The 21,098-nt window shown below is 37.4% G+C and overlaps 2 protein-coding genes across 6 annotated transcripts in view; one reads left to right on the top strand and one right to left on the bottom strand.

Annotated features, from left to right (window-relative positions):
• The first annotated feature begins 100 nt into the window (after positions 1 to 100).
• On the top strand, positions 101 to 8,516 carry LOC127371601 (protein phosphatase 1 regulatory subunit 12B-like). 2 transcript variants are annotated; one of them, XM_051414490.1, is made up of 7 exons: positions 101 to 1,490; positions 5,139 to 5,155; positions 5,306 to 5,444; positions 6,303 to 6,404; positions 6,857 to 6,907; positions 7,011 to 7,061; positions 8,143 to 8,516. In XM_051414490.1, the coding sequence occupies exons 1-7, from the start codon at positions 1,389 to 1,391 to the stop codon at positions 8,227 to 8,229; spliced, it is 549 nt and encodes a 182-aa protein (XP_051270450.1). In that variant the 5' UTR covers positions 101 to 1,388; the 3' UTR covers positions 8,230 to 8,516. The 2 variants fall into 2 exon arrangements, with proteins under 2 accessions (XP_051270450.1, XP_051270449.1); XM_051414489.1 differs by having other exon boundaries at positions 6,854 to 6,907.
• A 4,868-nt stretch (positions 8,517 to 13,384) lies between these two features.
• Positions 13,385 to 21,098, bottom strand: part of LOC127371600 (synaptotagmin-2) — a 30,522-nt gene continuing 22,808 nt past the window's right edge. For 3 of the 4 annotated variants that reach the window (XM_051414486.1, XM_051414487.1, XM_051414485.1), the window contains 6 exons: positions 20,140 to 20,271; positions 18,795 to 18,962; positions 17,619 to 17,786; positions 17,151 to 17,268; positions 16,299 to 16,432; positions 13,385 to 16,144 (listed from right to left, as the gene is read on the bottom strand). In XM_051414486.1, the coding sequence (XP_051270446.1) occupies positions 15,929 to 16,144; positions 16,299 to 16,432; positions 17,151 to 17,268; positions 17,619 to 17,786; positions 18,795 to 18,962; positions 20,140 to 20,271 (936 nt within the window). In that variant the 3' untranslated portion in view covers positions 13,385 to 15,928. The remainder of the gene's footprint in view (positions 16,145 to 16,298; positions 16,433 to 17,150; positions 17,269 to 17,618; positions 17,787 to 18,794; positions 18,963 to 20,139; positions 20,272 to 21,098) is intronic. The other variant, XM_051414488.1, reaches the window with a different exon arrangement.

The raw sequence follows: 21,098 nt of genomic DNA, 5'->3' as shown, positions 1-21,098 counted from the left end.
TAATTTGAAATGACTGACTCTTGCATTGCCATAAAGTTAAGACATGCTAAAAAACACTGAATGAAACACTCTAGTCTAGTGTGGCAACTTGAGGACAGAACAACAAAGGTGGACCTTGATATCCAGGTGCAAACAACCTGTTTTTTAGGAATCAAAAGGCAAAAATCTAATGGAAGGTTTAACATCTGAACGTTAACTCTTTATTGTTATATCTTTAAAATGCCAAAGTGCTTAAGTTTGACTAGAGAAGTGTATTTAGCTCAAAATATGGGCAAAACAGCAAGTCCAGCAAGATAATATAAAAATCCCTTCATTCACAAATATACTCTTATTTAATTGTGTGATTAGATTGTGTCAGGTGCAGGTGATGTTTGCTGTGACAGCCGTCTCTGACTGGAATCAATTAGAAGTAAACTGAGATGAATTGAAGATGTATTTTTAACCTTTACCAAATATTTTGGGTGAAAACTTTTCAGCTTCAGTATATGTGCCATGAAATATATTTGTCACATTCCATAAGCATTTACAACATGAGTTAGACACAGACAGCAGGCCCTTTATATTTCCTTTTTAGGAGAATAAAATGACCTGTGCTAATGAATGCAACTGTGTCATGGAACTTGCTCAGAAAGGTATGTAAGCCTGTTTTAACTGTCAACACATGCAATCTCCAGCCTGATTAAAATCCAAGATAACAAATCTTACTCTAAGCACAGTATATTTGTGCATCTGACCAATCTGTTGGTTTTTTTAATTCATTTTTATTTCCCCTAACACAAACCCATGTGTACTTGTCCATCTACTGCCTGTGTTTTAAATGTTACTTCCACTTTCAGATGTGCTTTTCTACCAGTGGTTTTGATAGAGGAGCCATTTTTAACAGCCTTGTTTCTCCTTTGTAATAAAGAGTGTAATACGTCACACTTATTTTTAATGCAGTGGGAAGTACACTTAAAAAATACATTTACATCTTTAGAAATTACCCCAAAAACACAATGATGCTTTACTTTTTCCATTTCTACGGAATGATCCTGAATCCCTTGAGAGCCCTTGTGAACAATACTGCTGTCAGATCCTTGTGTCCACACATATACACTACAGTCCGCCTACTCCCAGTCCCACCACTTCCTCCACAGCTCTCACACTTGTGCAGTTCTTTCACTCACATCAGATATTCAATGTCTCACCATCACATGAAGATCACGCTTGAGTTTTTGATTTTAACCGAGGAAACTGCCGCATCAGAATTGAATATCAGTGGATATTAAATACATCATTCTTCAACTTCTTTGCTGCTTTTTTTGGTTTGTTTTTTGATTAAGAAAAACTTTTTGGAGATACTTTTGGCCACATTACAGCTGCATGCAGACTATAGCAGCTTGGGAGCAATGTCATCTCTACTTTCTCACAACAAAGATCAGCCACACATTAGAAAGTCGCTCTCTGACTCCTCTCCAACTTCATCCTCTGCCACTACCAAGAGCCTGAGGGTAAGGTCTAATTGTCTTTAATCTTTTCAGCGTCTGCTTAGTTAGAGGAAATGCCATGGCTGACATAATCCAAACACTAACAATAAAGTTCAAACAAAAGTCTCTAACAAGCCACAGAGGTATTCCTGTGTGTTTGTATACTTTTTTCATAGAATATGATGTACCGTAAATGATGAATGGAAAATTATGTGTAGCCATAAATTATCTCGTACTGCTTCGTTTGAATGAATTTAACTTTTACACATTACAGCTGTTGTAATGCAACAGATTTCTTTTCAGTATTTGCAACATCTTCCTTTATAGTCTACTGCAGTCATGAGGATGTTTCTTAATAGATTGTGTAATCGCTGACTCTTCAAGTGTTCCTGTAAAGCTAAGATGTTATTTAATGCATTTATTTTGGTTCTTTAAATGAAAATCATATACAAAGAATTACAGATGATGTCAGTGTATTATTTATCAAATCACACACTATAAATGCTTATTTGAAAAACAATTCTGAATATTTTTACAACTTTATTACACACACATTAGTGTGTGTAATTATATTATGATTATGATTTAGTTGGGGTTTTTTTTCTTATTTTTTAGGAATTTGCCTTTATTCCTACTACTATTCCAGGGACATTGTGATTACGTAATGATACGCATCATGGAGCCCTAGGCCACCATGACATCCCAGATAATAAATGTTTTTTATCTCCCAACACTTTGAAATGCTTCTAAAGGCTTGTAATAACTCACATAAACTATGAAAAAGAAAATTGCATGTGCTTGAGCACGGAGGAAGTGAAACTTGTAAGTGAAACTGAGGCGAAGTTGTAAAGAGCAGTTAGTCATATCTGTTTATGTAAACTAAGAATCCACTTGGGAAGGATAAATGGAGAGACACAGAGAGAGGGATACAGGAAGAGAGTACGAGGAGAGAGAGAAAGAAAACAGGGGGTGAAAGACAGGATGGCAGGGAACAGAGAGAAGGAGGGATAGAGTGCTTAGGACTGGCCTGTGGGAACTCAGACACAGTATTTATGGATGTTTATCTCTCTGCTAGTCCTACGGGAAGCTCACATTTTCCACTTGGGAATAGCTGGTCAGCAGGCAAGAAGTTCCTCATGGGATCTAGAAAGGCTTGAGGACAGCTTAGTGACAGAGACGCTCACATACTGTACATGGGATAAAATATCACAAAAGCCTATGTTTCCATCAGCATCTGTTTATATGTGATGTCGCTTAATCTAAACCAGAGCTTTTTCCAAGTCTGTTCGCTGTATATCATTAATGACCGTTTACCAAGCATATCCAAGTGTCCAGAGACAGCCTTAAAGGAGCTGACATCAGAGTCTGGTGAGGATCCAGAGATCTTGTAAATGTCTGAGCAGAGGCATATCACTGTGTTTACACATAGTGTCTGCAACTTAAATCCCTGTTTCTTCTTAACAGAAATCCATTCACCATCTCTATGATTTAGTTAGACGTATGTGACTGTAGTAGTAGTAGTAGTAGTAGTAGCAGTGGTCACCAGTCTGCTTTTTGCACTAGTTTATGTGACTGTCACAATAAGTCTGAAAGAATAAAGTATAATGCAATATGGAACTCCATGAATTGTCAAAGAAGTTATGGCAGCAGGAATAAGTGATCCTGTGCATCTATATGTCTCTGATATATGAAGAAGTTAATGCTACAGGCAAAATAATTACCACTATATCACGAATTGATTGTTAGCATTACTGAATGTAAAAGAGCGAGTCAATTACCTTTTCCTATGATTAATATGACGAATTAGGGTTTAAGGATTGAGAGGATGGGTTCAGCAGGTTCAGAGAAGATATATGCATTTAATGGCAACAAGTTATATTTTGTCTTAATGCCATTTTATCATTTTAATGTAAAGCACTTTGAATTTCAGTGTGGTTGAAAAGTGCCGTAGAAGAGTCTACAGTAATGTTAGCAACTCTGTTAGACTGCACTTAGGCACACTGATGCTTTGAGCTAAATGCTAACAACAGCATGCTATCATTGACAATGCTAACAACAGCATGCTATCATTGACAATGCTAACAAGCTAAAGCTAAGTAAGTGCTAAACAAAAAAAAAGTATAGCTGAGAAGTCATTATTTTTGCAGGTATTTGGTCTCAAGTTTTGGACAAAATAAAAATTTGACCCAATGATCGTGCTAGATAAAGTTAGGGGATCGCCACAGTTATTACAATTCGTCCTCAGGGGAGTAAGAAGGTCTCAATACATTTCACTCTAAACCACAACTGTGAACCTGAACATTAGCCATTAGGATTTATTGTCTGGGGCTCATGGATGTACAAAATGTCATGGCAATCCAATAGACCTTTTTCACAGCAGCCATTTTGACATGAAGTAGTAAGTTAAACACAAGCGTTACCAATGATACTTATTAAGGGTCCACTCCATTAAGGTCAAACTGAGTCAGGGTGCTGCTGTTGTGCATGTTGCCTCACTGGAAAGGCTCTGCTACACTAAATGGAGTATAATTTGTAACACCTGTGTTTACCCTACTATTTTATGTCCAAATGGTGTCGGTGAAAAAGGTCTGGACCAAAGTAAACTGACCAACAGACTGGCATTGCTGTCCCACTTGCATTGTAACACTGAATACACTTTAAATTGTTAGTTTGAGAGCGATACATTTCCAATTTTGATCACGTCTACCTCATGTTCCTATCAAGGTTGCCTGCACTTATAAGTCACTTAAAGCCCAAATGATTGTAATGTAATCCTTGGTGATATATATAATAAATAAATACAGTGAAAGTTTATAGAAATAGACTCGCCGTATATCTGTATCTGCATATTTGATTGGGGTTCATATTACTCTTACTGGTGCTGTAGGAATAAAACATTTGTCGAGTACATACTATGCTCCACTTTCTCTTCATTTTCAGAGAGTGTGAGTTTTTATTGTTTAGCTGTTGTTAGGCTCTGCTCTGCCGTACAACCCTTCCAGCTTCAGCTGGCCATAATGAACAAATTGTGAAAGCCACTGCCAGAGAGCTATTACCTTTTTTGGATGTGTTTAGTTATCTCTGCTTGTCAGTTTATTTAAGGGATCATTTCCTCTCTCCTTCTTTAACTTGGCTTGGTATGTAAGACTGCCATAAACCTTTTCTTGGAAAACTGAAAAAAAAAAAAAGTCTTTCATAAGAGATTCCTGGTAATGTCACTTCAAAGAATCACTGAGCTTTATAGATGTACTGATAATTAATGTGTTTGCTGACATTGTACATTGTAATAAAATATGTCCTGTGTGTATGTTTACTGCATGGTTACAATATTAAGGAGAGGAAATGGTCAACATGGTACAAAATACAACCTCATTTGTGGATTTGATTCCCTATTGTACTTTATAAATCTTACATAATTACCAAACATCCTGTCAAGCAAATGATGAAGTCAAGCTGTGTGATGTCATTATTTGTACAGTAATGAGCATCTACTGAAATAGAGGACAGGTCATGGTGGGGTTGAATGACTTGTTTATGCCATGTAAGGTTTAAATCAGGATTAGATGAAACCTTAAGTAAGTAATGTCCTTACAAAAACCTTACATTGGCGGTGCTGTTTTTACATATTTTATTTTGGTCAGCCAGTTCTAAAACATTTCTCCTCTATTTCAGCATGAGAGACTGTCTAGGTAAGAATCCTCTAATTTAATTCACACCATTGCATACATACAAAAAACATTCAGTTATCACCTGAATGACGAAAAAACAAACTGATTAATGACTTAGTGATAATCAACTCTGACTGACTCGAGTAGTTAATACCTCTTTTATGTTGTCAGGTTGAGCTCGTCTGGATCCTCTGATGTCTCCAACGACACATCAACAAACCACGCTGAGTCCTACTTCTTACGGAGGGAGAACAGACTGTCTGCAAGGAAAAAGGCAGAAGAGGAGAGTGCAAACAATGACTATAAAAAGGCAGGTGATGCAGTTGGTAGTATTGTATTTTTTTTTGGTGCTCAGGTAACAAAGGAAATGTGATCTCTTGACAGCTAACTTACTTGAAGAGTCAGCATTTTATTCCACAAGTGGTTTTCAGCTTATATGGCTGAGCCTTTGTCAATTATCCAATGCAAATAAAGGATGCTGCAGCGCCTGCACAGAAATGTCAGAATAAAAGTACACAACAAAATGTCACATAAATGTCAATTAATCAGTTGGTTGACAAAATTAGTTGGGATTTTGATATGTGATAATCTAAGTAATTTATTATGCAAATGTGACCTTTTTTATACAAATTTAAAATTCAATATCATTGAGTTTCCTGACTGCTGGTCTATTGGAAGGCCTCATTTTGTCTGATATTTTACAGACTAAAGGATTCATTTATAAATCAAAACAACCTACTAGTGGCTCTGAGCGGCTGTAGTTAGGCATATACTTTGAGCTAAATGCTAAAATTAACCTGCTAATATGCCCACAATGATAATGCTAATATACAGACATTCAGCAGGTATTATGTTTAACCTGTTCATTATCTTAGTTTAGTAGTCAGCATGCTTTAGGCACCAAACAAGGCTAAACACAAAGTACAGCTGAGGCTTGTGAGAATGTCATTAGGTTTGAACATAATGGGTCTTAAAACAAAATCTTTGAACTCATGATGGTACTACATAAAAAGTCAGAGAATCACCAAAGTTATAACAATGAATCCTGAGGGGAACATGAATGTCTGGACAAAATCTCATGGCAGTCCAATCCGTAAGTTGTTAGTCTGTTTGCTGTGAAAACAATCAAACACTGCTTTGGACATCCTAACAATTGCATATTTTGTAGATGTATGAAAAGGCACTGGCCACCAATCAAAGGCTCAAGTCCAGGCTGGAAACAAGTAAACAGGAACTCACCATGATTCAGGACCAGCTGCAGCGAGCACAGGTACTGCAGCCTACATACAGTAGTTGGTAGTTAATGTGCCCAATCCAGATTCATGAGCATGAAAGAACTGAAGGAAATGGTTTCTGAAGAGGCAACTGAAAAAGTACCCAAAAGTTTCTCTGAGTCATAATTTAAATCACTGAGATTTTTCCTGTCAGTATAGACAGAAATGTCTCTCATATATTCTTATGATGATATCAGGTGATACTGTAATGTGACAGAAATGTGACATGAGAGATAGCAGATACACAAGGAAGCTGCGATGTAATTAATGTCATTTTCCAGGTCTGACAGCCTTTTTAGAGATTCTGTGTGCAACTGTGGGTATATTAGATATTTTACATCAGACACATGCGCTCACTGTTATGACAGTGCAGCACCCATAATCATACAGTATCAAGGCTTTGTACTATAATATTATAATTTCCATAATAATCTTTTCATTGTAGCAGAAGGGAAGACCAGGAGATTGTGGCTCCAATATGCTTGAGACAGAAAAAAAGGTATGAACTCACCCTTATATACTAATAACGTTTTTTTATTCTAAGTGTTTTTATTTATATTGATTTATTGATTTTAATTATTATTAAATATTTTTCTTCATAGGAGAGTTGGAGTCTAAAAAAGAAGATATCAGACATGGAAGAACAGTTGAAGGTAATTCAGATATTTTATAAATCAGCCATTTTCCCCTAATATTCACTTCCATTTTTTCAAATTCAGTCTGATGTAAAAATATGAATAGTGAACAATAAGGCAGGATCTCCTGCCCAGGAGAAAGTTAAGCTTATTTGACATGTTGAAAACAATAAACAGTCGAAGCCAAACAGTATAAAGTGTGTGTGGGACTTGGAGCCGTGGTGTTAGCTGCTCTGTCTACAGAGTTTTTAGCTGACATCATTTGTCACCATTATGCTCTGTTGGCTGAGGAATGTGTAAGCACTTTGATACTGCAGCAAGTGAGCCATCTGTATTCATCTACAGTGTAACATTCACAAATGTCTGCTGTGTTATGCCCAAGAGGATACAAACAAAAACCTGTTGTTATCTGTGAATGAGAGGTCTAAACAAACATGGGATGCTGGTCTGAAAATAGACATTCACAACAGAGAAGCACTGTCATGTGTATTTAAATGAGCAAGACTTGTCAAACTGTGTCTGTGTGCCACTGAATGCAAGATTGTGTGTTTGTATGTTTATTGTGATAAATTATCCAGATCAGATTACTCTTTTTTGTATTTTTTGTTTTAAAGAAAAGTAAAACCCTGTACCTGTGTTAAGATAAACTTGAAAAAAAATGCGGACTTTTAAAGGTTATGTCGCTATAGTACACCCTGGGTCTTGCAAGTAGGTAAAAGCCATTGTTTTGAAGGAGTAGCGTTACATATTTGTCATGAATGTTCTGGCCCCCCGAATCTTTTAACTCCATTTTGACGTGAAGGAAGCTGAAAAGGTTGTTGAAATCGCCACAAATCCAAACCAGAACATTTGTGCACGCCATGGAAAATACTACCGAAATAGGAACTCATTTCAAAAATACAAGTGCTGCAATCCACAAAATGAGTTGTACAGTTACTGTATTATATTGCAAAAATGACCATACAAACTGTAGACCTGTAGTGCCTTCTTACATTGACCATTATCATATAAGACATCCAGGGCTATGAGCCTGCAGGTTATCAGTAACATGCCATTTTACATCTGTGCCCACTTAAGTTGTCTCGTGCTTTTTCTTCAGGTTAAGGCAGAGCTTAAGACGGAGAACCAGAGACTGAAGGATGAGAATGGAGCTTTAATCCGGGTCATCACTAAACTGTCCAAGTGAGAGAGGAAGAAGGAGAAGAAGAGGGGCGGATACCAGCATCTATATTTATATACCTGCATATTTCTTACATTCAGCCTATCCTCAAAAAGAATATATGTACATAGTTTTCCAGTCATTTTGGAAACTTGACTTTCTTTTCATTGTCTGTTGAGTATCAAACATTTGCAGGGACAAAGACACATTTCACATAAACTTCCTGCTACTGTAGTGGATCTACAGCAGTAACACATTCCCAGACAGAAAACACATTCAATTGAAATTCATCTTAAAAATCATCATTCATGCCAGCACGAACATTATATGTGTTTTTCTTCACTGTGTTTCTATGAACAAATTGTCCAGGAGAAAACCATTTATAAAACTGTGTAATCATATCAAGAATACCCCTGCATACTTAAATGGACAAAATATTGCAGGTATTTCCAAGGAGGTATTACCATGGAAACTGCAATATTTGGTTCACTCCATATGCAGACCTTGAAAATCGGCTCGGAGCTATTAGGGACAGCGGATGATGGATGGGCTACATTTCTCAGGAACATGGGAGCGTCATCTCTGATTTAGGAGCTTTACCTTGAAAAATGATGTCACAAAAGAAAAGCTTTTTCTTCTTAACCTGCAATATAAAAACAATCAAATGCATACAAAAGGATGTCACGGAGTAAAGAAAATGCCCCTTATTTTGCCTCTTAACTGTCAGCACTCAAGCAAAACCAGACTTGCATGTAAAATATGAATCTATCAATTCATGATGTGTGGAGAGGCTTCAGGTTCTCATTTTAAACAAGTAATGATAATTGATCCTTCCTAAGTCCCGCCCCTTTTCTCTCTGTGCTCCAATAACATTTAAGCAAGCTTGGTAACAACTTTATACTTTTGTGTATGTTCTATGTGCTAGGCTCCTCTATGTTGAAATCACAACCACATTATGAAGATGGTTAAAATTCAGATGAAAAAGAAAGAAAGAAAGAAAGAAAGAAAGAAAGAAAGAAAGAAAGAAAAACTTTTTAACCCTTTAAGATTACATTCTTTGTCATATTTTACAACTAGGTTCTTTCACACTGAATGTCAAAAAAATACCAGTATTCCATTTCTTTTATTCATTTTTATTTTACTTTTATTTTGAAATCCAATAATATTTTTCTTCCTGTAAAACAATATGTGACGCGTGCTTACATTTAGCGTGAACCGACCAATACAGCCTCCAAGACAGACGGTGGTCAGTTTGATGACAGCAGTACGGAGGCGGAGTTTCCTGATGGACTAATGGTGCTATCCATTTGTTTCGTAAATCCCCCGGCCGAGTTGGAAAGTGTAAATCTCGCAGCTATCACGCAACATTTCACCGAGACACACCCCCTGTTGGTCACAAATTCAGCCATCCCATTTGGGGTTCCTCAGGGTCCACCGAGCTGAACGAGGACGAACGTACGACTCGCAAAACAAAGATGACTGCACCCATATTGAGATGTATTTTCTTTGTATGTGTACTACGTTGGTCGTTTTAATGTCGATTTTAAATGGAAACTTGTTTACATTGCTGCTTTAGTCCGGTCACCAATTTATACATTGCACGGTGTTGCTGTGCGTGCAATACAATGTAAAGTTTTGTTTTCGAGCTGGTTTGCTAAATAGGCTAATGTAGCTAACAATAACAGTAGCCTGCCACTGCCCCTGGAGGCCCCTGGTGGCCCCTGGAGGCCCCTGGTGGCTCCTGGTGGCCCCTGGTGGCCCCTGGTGGCCCCTGGAGGCTCCTGGAGGCCCCTGGAGGCTAGAGACAAACGCCACAGCACTTGTTGAAATTGAAATAGGCGAAAATGGCAAAATATTATTGAAATGTAAGACTTGCAATAACGGAATTACTTGAAATGTTAGTGTTTCTGTAGAAAAACATTATTATTATTTCACATTGAGCTTGTTTAGATGAGCCACAAACAATAACAACACAGCTGCGGCACTCGTGGCGTCCATGTTCTTTCCACTCGTAATGCCCAAAGACAAATGGAACGCTATAAGTGGTACAAGCCAGGTAATTACGTCACGTTCTCGCGTCAGAGCAACTCAGTCGGGGGGATTTACGAGACAAATGGATAGCGCTATTACTAAACGTAGCTAACTGCCGCTAAAAGTAATATTAGCTGTTGTTAGCTTGTTAGAATTCAGCACTGTTGGTTATCGCGACCTATTTTTACAGTAATCATGTAAATATGAGGAAGCAGCCCTCTGCTTTCCTTTTGTGTGAACTTTAAACAACAAAGGATTCTTAAACTAGATAATGTAAGCAAAATGTTAGCTAACCAGCTAACTAAAGATTCACATAATTAACTAGCTAGTGTTTTATAATGAAGTAAGCTGCTAGTTAGCTAATGACTGATGTAGGCTTCAAAGTCCTTCTCTCTTGGAAGAAGCGAGGAACTTGCAGTCTACATTTACACCACTAGATGCCACTAAATCCTACACACTGGACCTTTAACCATCTTCAAAATGTGGTTGTCTTTTTACCCTAGATGAGCCTAGCACATAAGGAAAGAGCACAGGGCAAAAAGGGGTGGGAAGGTTTGACAAAACAATCTTACCCTAAGGTCCCTTTATTAGCTGTTTTGGAGCTTTCAGTCACATAAAGATCATATAAACATAATGATCTTTAGTGATGTGTGATAAAGTGAGATTGTTTTGCCAGTTGCTGTTTTCAACTTTAAACTCAACATAGATCAGAAGTCCTTAAAGTGCTAATAAATAGGAAATCTGAACATCTACCGTCCCATAACAACCGGGCAAACTCCAGCTGCTGATGAAGATCATGTGACATAACCCAAAGCTCCAGAACCGCCACTCAATGAACCTTGGGGTGAGATTGTTCTGTCAACAGCTGTTTTAAATGTCAACGAAACACTAAAGTACTGTTAAAAACATCCCATTGAAGTGAAGGGAACTCTCTTTTACTTTAATTTCATGATAATCGCAACTGAACACAAATACCTGTTGTGTTTATGCACCACATTGGCTATAATTTATTTTCTGTCTCACATTCAGAAGATTTAATGAGTACCATTTATATTTCACAGAATCCCCTCATGTTTGATTAAGATTATCATAGATCATGTATAATTTTAATAACAGCCCTAAAATTAGTCCCAACTCTCTGTTTACAATTTCTCTCTTCTAGAGACAATTAAAATGACACCATATCGTGTGCCTACACTCAGAATAATACAAAACATTTATATTACATCAGAGAAGTGGATATAACATGTGCTGCTCAACACTGCTTCCCATTTTTCTCATGCAGTGTATGATGCCATCCACTGGCCATAAGTGGAAAAGCATCCTTTGATTCCATTTACACACCACACAGGACAAGGCTACTTAAAATGCCTTTATTTCCTATGATTACATTTTGACAACACACAGATATGTCCTGACCACATACCATATTTTGGTTCCCTTGAGTAATTCTACATAGAGTGATATATGAGTACAAGTTTGTTGGTCTTTTTGTTCCCTTTTTTTTTTTTTTTTTTTGCTGGAAAACATGGATTTTGTACGGAAATAAATCATGCATTTCACAAAAAGGCACAACTATTGACACACCTCTACAACAAGACAAAAACAAGAAGAGTCAAGAAAGACGTTCAAGCATTTCCCTTGTCTGTGTTGCTCTAAAAGTGAATGCGTGATGGAATAAGATGACGATCAAGTCTTTGGATGTTCTGTATCATGGCTATGTTCACATAAGAGGACTAAAGAGGAACCATTATTGAAGCAGCAAGGTTGGCAGTATTGCATTGCGAATGTTGTTCTGCACTGTTTGGGTCTGCTCTGTGCTCAAGATAGCTTGTGAGACCCAGGAAGACGGGGATTTTGTTGCCTGCATTGCAGAAAAGTGACAGACTAGTCCATTAACAGAACAGCAACAAACAAATACAGGCTCTATTGGTCCTATTGCAAATACACAAAATAGCAGACAGAATCTGATGGCAGCCCATATACCTGGGTGATGAGAGTCAGTATATTAACTCACCCTAAGAAAAGGATGACCTGACACACTTTGTATAAAAGGATGTAACGTGGTGCTCCTCCACAATAAGATCTGAACTTAAATTTGAAACCACATTGTGGAAATCTTCAAAATAGACTTGATATTAAAATGGTAAAAATGTGTCTGGTATGTATTCCTCTCAGTCCCTCGAACATAGAGAGATAGCTACATTATACTCTAAAATATGGATTGTCATGAAGATTAGGATTGTTTATCTTCATGCACTGTAAATAAAGGTTTATCTAACAGTAAATGACAGTGACTCAGAAGAGCAGACGGGGTAAACAAATCCCCACATTAGAGATGTCATGGTAGACACAGCGTCCATATCTCAGAGCATGCACAAGTGACACAGCTCATCCCATTGCAATCCATTAGTAAAACTGTTCATTCATGAAGTGACATTTATAATGAAAGGATTATTGATTGCTTAGTAACATGAACTACTTAACGGGTCTGCATCAATAATATGCAGATCTATTCCAGCAAAGAAATAATAATAATTTAAAAAAGAAATTACAAAGTTGGGTTCATTTTATGTGCAAATTGCTGACTTCTGACATTTCACATGTTAAAAAGAATAATCAAACATGTGAGAGCAGGTTTATTTGAATAGCAATAAGATGAGATCCACATTAATGAAATACGGAAGGAAAAAGGGGGCTACAAGTCGATTAAGTCGTCCACTGTATCTACAAACTAAGACTTGACACCCATCTGGCAGGAGTAAATGAAGGAAACACTTACGGTACACTGAGATAGAAAATCAAGGAGCCGGCAAATATTCTCCTCTTTTTCAAATATATACAGTTTACTGGTCAGCGACCAACACATACTGTATAACAAGTGCAAGCAGAAATCAACAATAATTACATGACTTGTAGCCCAAGCATACTGTAACACTGGATTTAGCACAGAGGACACATACAAAGGGTGACAGAAAACCAGACAATCATGCAGCATCATGGCAAACTAAGTGAATTTTTTACAGATGATACACAAAGCAACCCTGCTTTAATTCGAGGAGTTAAAGGAGCCTGTGAACCCTAACATGGATTATTCAGACACACATTCAGTCCCATTCAGCAAAAATACATACACTTTGCAGTCAGTGCATACTCTTTTTTACTCCGTTTTATTATCAAAAAGGACACAGAACACAAACACACATACACAATATAATTATGGTTCCTCTTTAAAACATGCTACTATTTACATCATCTTGTAAATACATGCTGTAGCCTATTAACAAATTTGCGTGATGCATAATGTTAACAATAGGAAGAAGTAATATTATGTATGGACCAATCAGTGTGCTGCTGTTCACCCTCCTGCAGAATTATTTTTCCTTCTGGTGACATCATGTCCTATTGAAGCAAAGAAAGTCTGTAATAATACCAATTTAACACCTAAATCTGAATAATAAATTGAATCTCTACAGCATACTTAATCAGATTTTAATACCACTGAAATTATAGAATTGAAATATTTTTTCTAATCTAATCTTTCTGAATTCATATTGTTTAAATTCACCTCAAGTTGTGCAATTGTTTGGTTTTGCTATTCTCACAGCTCAAATACACCTTCACTGACACCAACCATCCTTTAAAATTGTTGTTATTTTTCTGTATTTGTTGTAAAATAGTAGATACCTTAACAATACTTTTTTCATACAAGACATGGTATGGTGATTCTGGGATCTTTTTTCAGGTTTGGTAAATGTTCATTACCATTAATGCTTGATAAAGCTGGACATTTCAATCATTTTCTAACGCCAACTAGTTTTCTAACTATTGATTATTGTGACAGTAAATATACTAAAGATCAGCATCACATCAATTTGTAATCCTATTTGTGTGTTTATTTTACTTCTAGATTTCTTCATTTTTCTTTGTTTTGAATCATAATTTTTATCTTTTTTAACTGCAGAAGTTCCCCCCTGGGGTAAAAAAAATACCTCTGGTTGGGAATCACTGCTATAGGACAGAGGTCTGATCCTTTCATTCAGGCTCAATTGGTTATCCTGAGTGAACCGCATTTTAAATTCACCACATGAATACATTTTTCTCCAGGTAAAAATATTTGAATGCTATAAATTCAGTTGTATTAACACTTCAGTATTAAGTATTCAGTGGTGATTAAACATTAGGTGTTGAGTTGCTCATAATATTCAAATCTTCATGGCATTTTTCGCCTCCGTACTTCTACACTTCACAGTAATGCAGGATGTCTGTGATGAACTTGTACCACCACCATGTTGCAGCACTCCAGGTTTACAAAGCTTGCGGCTGATGAGTGAACGATTCAAACAACATGAAATACTGTGGGGCATGATACATGCTAGATTCTGCAGCTCTATTTGGTTCAAGCAAATGGTCCAAGATATGTTTATTGTATTATATGTTTGATGTAGCACTTGTCCTGTTGGGATTTTACAAACCTGCATTCTGTACTTGAATTCTCGTCATCTTAAAAAGTGCAGCTACATCTTACATTTCAAATTCAATTCTCTATAAAAACATCTCGTCTTGGACAGAAATCCTCATGTTGTTTCACCAGAAGCTATTAAAGTATTGAAGAGTACTACAGTATGTTTGGTAAACTACAACAATCTTCAGAGAAAGACATATAATCCGTTTAAGGGGTATCAAAACAAAAATATGTTAGATGGCACTGTTTTCAGGTAGCAAGTTAAAAGAAGCATAGTCATAATTGGATTGAACATCATTGGTTAGCCTTCCAGTATACTTACTTTGTCCACAGATAAGTAAGGTTTTACATCCAAATGGTCAACACAGCTCAGGACAGATTCCAGATGGCACATTCACAGTGTCTCTGGCTACTTTTGAATGATATTCCCTTCTAAACAAAACAATGAAGCTGTCATCAGGAAAGGCACCCTTGTATTCCTGTCCTACATTAGATCTGTCTAAAGAAACAGAAATGTATGTTGAACCTAAATGCATAGTCGTGCCTTCATGGCAACACAAAAGCACAAGCAACTTGGATCAGACAACTGTGTCACTCCTGCCATACTGTATACCGTACTGTACTGTATGCATCGTCTTCTCAAATGTGAGCTAATAAAATGAAGACAGATTTGGACATGGATCACATTCAGTGACCTTGGGCTCATTCACTCTCAATTAAATCTTTTTGCATTTATAGACTTAAACAGACTCTATGCAGGAAATAACCCAATGCTACAGTACTTTCTATTGCAAGTTATAGCACACTTATTAGCAAGATACAATACTGGGCATGGTGTATGCAGAGCAGTGGGGAGGTAAGTAAAGCATGCTCTATAAACTAAACTAAAGCTTTATTTCCAGCATTGTCTTCAACCAAAACTTTCATTCAGTGACAGCACCCTTAGAATCAGTTTCTTCAAATGAAAGAAAGACCAAAAGTCAATCATTCATGAACCAGTCACCCGAAAACTCAACGCCACTCTTCTCAGCATACACTAATGTGTGAAATGTGATGTTTAAAAATAGTTTTTTTCCGACTTAACCATGAATGAGCGGATATTCTATGATGTCTCTTTTTTGCTGAGCAGGTTTCATGACGAGTAGTCACGTGTTAAGTCATGGGTTTCATGCAAAGTAGGGGTGGGGGTTGGATTTCTGAGTTAGTGCATTAGCTGGTTGGTGGAGCACGTTACTTCTTTGCAGCCAAGGATGCCAGCTGACCATCAATATCCTCCTCTGGCTGCAATGGATGCCACTGGGCGATGGGGCGGCGCGGATTAGCCAGCATGTCAGACCAGTGCTTCAGACCTAAGCCTGTCGCCTTACTGCCCACGAAGATCTTTCCGATGGCGTCATTCTTACCGATCTTGTCATAATCAAACACTGTGACCGCCACCAAGATTTTCTAAGAATGGAACAAGAGACAGTGTGTAATTTCTGTTATCAAAATATGAGCGTAAACTACCTTTACAACTTCTTGTAAAGTGGAGAAATAACACTTTGCTTTACTCATAGGTAATTAACTTAAAAATACAATTTTGGTTTGACTTGTAATGTACCTGCATCTGTTCCAGAGGGATTTCAAAGCTGAAGGATTCATTATAGTAAGGGTTAAGGGTGTTCTTCTTCACTGTAGTCTTCTTTTTCTTCAGGCGCTTACCCCCCTGCAGCAGCTGGATCTTTACATAAGGATCTGGAAAGAGCATCAGTATGATCAGCAATAGAGACCATCAAGGCAATTTCTGTTGTTTCTGCAATATCAACTTCCATTTTATCAATTCTGATATGTATTTCCATCATTTTGATTTCCTGATTACTGACTTGACAGTGACAAATGTTGTGTTAAAGGAATTTAGCACTGCTGAATTACAAAGCACAGGCCCCTGGTGACCCCCAGGAGTCCTTGAGGGGGTTCCAAGGGGTCCTCAGAAATGGAATTGGAATATTTTAAAATTATTTTATTGACTAGAAGTTAAACCAATGAGAGAATGTACAAGTATGACTATTCTGTTAGCTGTCACACTCTTTACTGTTAATCTGTGTCTATTTAGTTATTAAATAACTAAATCTTATCAGATTGGGAACCCTGAGACTACATCTTATCAAATATTGGTCTGAGATGTGTATCACAAAAAGATTGTGAACCACTGCTCTATTTGAAGTCATTATAAGCTCTGGGATTGTACCAACAAAGGTTCTAATGTGCAAAGCCTTCTTTTCTCCATATTTGATGTTTTAAGCCTTTTTGCACATTAGAAGTGTGCCATAAGTGCAGTGATCTTCTAAAATGTCTACACCCAAAAACAAAGAAGCCTAAACTGTTCGCAACAGCACCAATCCTAATGCAGGTGTAGCAATCTAGATTCTGTTCATAACACTGTAAATTAAAACTGGCTTTGGCATTTTTCTACCAGATAATCCACAGGCATCCATCTTCTTCAGGTTCTTTGCCTCCAGGATGCAGACGGTGAGTTTGCCGGCAGTGGGGACGTAACGGAGGGAGATGCAGATGTCTCCGAGTTTCTCAGGCTGAGAAGTCAGCACAGAGAGAAGAGACAGAGATGACAAGCACACATGTTCAGCAGCCAACCAAAAAAGTCAGAAAACTGATTTTCTTTAGCATATGATGATGAGCTAAAGCAAAATGCTCTCAGCTACCATCTGCTATACAACATGCTCTTTTTCGTTTGGGCTGAAATTTTTATTTTAGCATCAAAGGGTTCATTTCAGTATAAAAACATGTCCAATATCTTAGCCTTAGAATTCCAAGGCTGTGCAATGTTATCAAAATTATCATAAAATTGTGATTTTGAGTCTCTTTTAACCACTGCATGTAACTTATCAAATTATCTCAGCAAAAGTTTGATTCTTAACAGTACCTCCTCTTGATCAGCGCTCTCCAGGTCCCGCCACTCCTCTATTGGTCGTCCAAGGTCAATGGTGTTCATGGCAATCTTCACCTCACCAATGACGTCATGTTTGGAAAATCGGTCATAGTCATAAACAGACATCACCAGAGTCTTCCCACCGAGCTCTTCATAGGGAACCTGTTCGACAAACAAAATGATGTGTTGTTTTATACCTTGATACCTTACCTTACCTTTGTTCCATTAGTGATTATATGACTATAAAAGTGAATTGAATCCTCAAATAATGAGATGAAAAGACTACAGTAGAGGGAACTAGTTTCAGAAAGTTAACACTAAATGTTAGATTTAATGTGGGAATTTGAAAATGTCACTGGTCAATTTCCTGTGACTGGTTCAGTTTTCTTAGAAGTGCAACAACAGGTTGACACACATTTTTAGCTACAATGGAAATTCAGTGAATGAATGATTACAAGAATACAAGCATAAAATTAAATATGAATTATTACCATGTATTTAAGGACAAATAGCATTTAAATAAAAAAAACAAGTTATCTCAGATCTGAACGTATAATAAAGTATAAGAAAAGACAACATGATGTTGGCTGTAACTGAAACATTTCTATTCACAAACCATTGTTTTCAGTCCTCCTGTCAAGACATGAATAAATAAAATGATTAATAAATAATTTAAAAAATCCTTTCAAATTGAAAAAAGTAATCAGTGTTTAAACCTTCACAATGAAATGGGAGAGAACAGTTCTCAAAGAAGATTTGTATTTTTGTTGCTGCAAAATTTGCAGACAGGCAGCGCTTCCAGCGTGACCCAGAGGCACTTGTAAAGTCTCTATGGGCTTTATTAGCCAGGAAAGGAAAGAGCAGCCTGTACTGCAAGCTGCCAGTGGGTACACACATCCTGAGAAACTGACAGACTGATACAGTCAGTCCTTTTACACGTACACACTATAAGGAACAGCTAGCTGTGGGTTATGATGATTTATTTGTTCAGCTCAATTTAAATAAAAACACAAACCTGCTCACTATCATCCATAAAAGTCGGTTCTTTCACTCTCCGTTTATAACAGCCGCATCAAGGCAGCATGGACTAGAAAGCAGGATGCACACCTTTTGCACCAAATTCTCCAACCGTGGACGTATTTAATCTCCACACATACTGACAAGACTTACCTTGAATACAAATGTCTCATTGAAGACAGGGTTCAGTGTTTTCTTGTGGACTTTGGTGTCATACTTCTTCTTCTTCTCAGGTAGGAGCAGGACTTTAACGTAAGGATCGGATGTGCCACCTGAGTCCATGGACAAGAGGTCCGCAGCTTGAAGAATGCCAACTGTGAGCTGTGTGCAGAGGAAGTGTGGGCAAGGTGTAAGGGACAGGGGAAATGGAGATAGAATTTTATCAGGCAAAAATTCAACATTTATAAGATTTATTTGTGTCAGGGTCACTGCTGCAGAGACTGGTTATGTAACATCATCTGACAACTTAAGCCATGCAATCAATCACCAAACTTCTTGCCTGACTGGAGACGAATTGAATGTCAGAGGGTTTTCTTCAATGTCACACAATTGTCACAGTGTGATAGCTTCTGGAAACTATTTTTTATGTACTATAACATGTATGTATATATATATATATATATATATATATTTTCCAGCTAGTTATACATTATAAGTACAAATAGAATTAACAAATTTCAAGTACAGCTTTTATTCTAGTGCTTTGTTTTATGTTGACTTAAGTTAAGGCATTTCCTCTTTGATTCAGCACTTAAACCCTCATTAATTCATGCCATACTACCACTGTGCCCGTATGCTGCCGAGAGCATTACAGTAATGATAATATAATGCAACGATGATAAAGTTACATAATCTTTGACAAAAGGGTTTTCCCTCAGCCAGAATTATTGAAAACTATGTATTTTACATTAGCCTTTCTGCAAAAATGATCATTCTGTTGCTCTGCTGAGGTTCTTCATAGAAGCTGTCTAGACATTTGCAAGGATCTGACCATAAAGGAGTAGTTGGACATTGTTCACTTTCTTGCCATGAGTTGGATGAGAAGGTTTATACCACTGATATCATATCTGTCCATTCAATAGGCAGCTACAACCAGCCACCAGTTAGCTTAGCATAAGGACAGAGGGGAGCAGGTAGCCTGCTCTGCCTGAAGGTAGTAGAATCTGACTACCTGTTCCTCCAAAGCTCAGTTATTACCACAATATATCTTGAGCTTTAGAGGTGCTGGTTGGTAGATTTTCTAACCATTAACAAAGGTAGGCTAACTGTTTCCCTCTGCTTCCAGTCCAGCAAACTGGCTGCTAAATTCACATGATAATGGTATAAATCTTTTCATCTAACTTTCAGAAAGAAATCTAATCAGTGTATTTCCCAGAATGTTGAACTATTTCTTCAGAATAGTGGAAAAATTAACAAAACTTCTTTATGAAAAACAGTTCGATAAAATCTTACACATCTAAAATTGTTCAATATGCTTCAACATGGGACAACCACAGACCTTTGTATTCTCAAAGTCATAATCTATAGAATATTGCAGCTTCCCCAGTTTCTCTTGTTCTTTTTCCTCTTCCTCTTTCTCCTCCTCCGTCAGTCCGGTCTCTCCCTCATCATCATCGTCGTCCTGGTGTTTCTGTGGTGTGAAGGTAACAAGACAAGACATGGTGTTAAAGGTCGGAGCACCAGGGATCAGAATACAGGGCTCCCCACGACAGCCAGCATGCCACAGACACTGGAGCTCCAGGAGTTTTTACGTGGGAGATACATGTTTTGGTTACTGCTTACCTGCACAGCACCTGATGATAATAACCAGGGATTTATCATTTACAAGGTGAGACACCTCTATTGGTAACATTAATACATCTTTATACTTTCTGCACGTCTTCTCCTCTCAGAGTTTTTGGCAATTCCTTCGACATGCTTGTGCAGTACAGTGACAGCCAGAGTCAGTGGAGGCTTTGCATGCTAGTTCCACTAATAGGGGTAATAAATGCAACAGCTTTCCAATGAAATCAGATATTAGCATAGTTCTCTTGTTTGTCAAAAAGCTTTGATTTAACCGAATGAACAAGGAGGTAAATGTTTATTTAAAAACCCCTAAGGAACTAGCTCACAACAGCAAATGGCAGTGCATATTAAAATGATAAAAGGCAAATAAGACATACTATTCAGTGCAAGGAGATGGCTTTCGAGTAACCTACTGCTTTTAGCAGGATGTGTTCTTTTACTAAATCCTACATTCACAACTTTCTTATTTCAAGATAAAATCCAAAACGTTTGTAACCTGCATGCTTTGTTTCACCTCCAAATTTATGTGGCACCAAAAAATGCCTCTCTTTTCAACTCACCATTATTACAATAAATGGTTCAGGATTAAAGGGCACAGCCAGCTATTTGAATAATGTAGAGTCGTATTGCTGCAGTGTTATTATTATAGTTAAATTAAAGCCTCATTGCTGA

This window comes from Dicentrarchus labrax, unplaced genomic scaffold (assembly GCF_905237075.1).
Source record: "Dicentrarchus labrax unplaced genomic scaffold, dlabrax2021, whole genome shotgun sequence".
Classification (NCBI taxonomy): domain Eukaryota; kingdom Metazoa; phylum Chordata; class Actinopteri; family Moronidae; genus Dicentrarchus; species Dicentrarchus labrax.
This window is presented reverse-complemented; position numbering and strand designations above follow the sequence as displayed.

Coding starts and splice junctions, on each gene's coding strand:
- LOC127371601 (XM_051414489.1), top strand. CDS start 1,389: ATGTCATCTCTACTTTCTCACAACAAAGATCAGCCACACATTAGAAAG. Junction 6,405..6,853: donor ACCAGCTGCAGCGAGCACAG/GTACTGCAGCCT, acceptor TTTTCATTGTAG/CAGAAGGGAAGACCAGGAGA. Junction 6,908..7,010: donor TGCTTGAGACAGAAAAAAAG/GTATGAACTCAC, acceptor TTTTCTTCATAG/GAGAGTTGGAGTCTAAAAAA.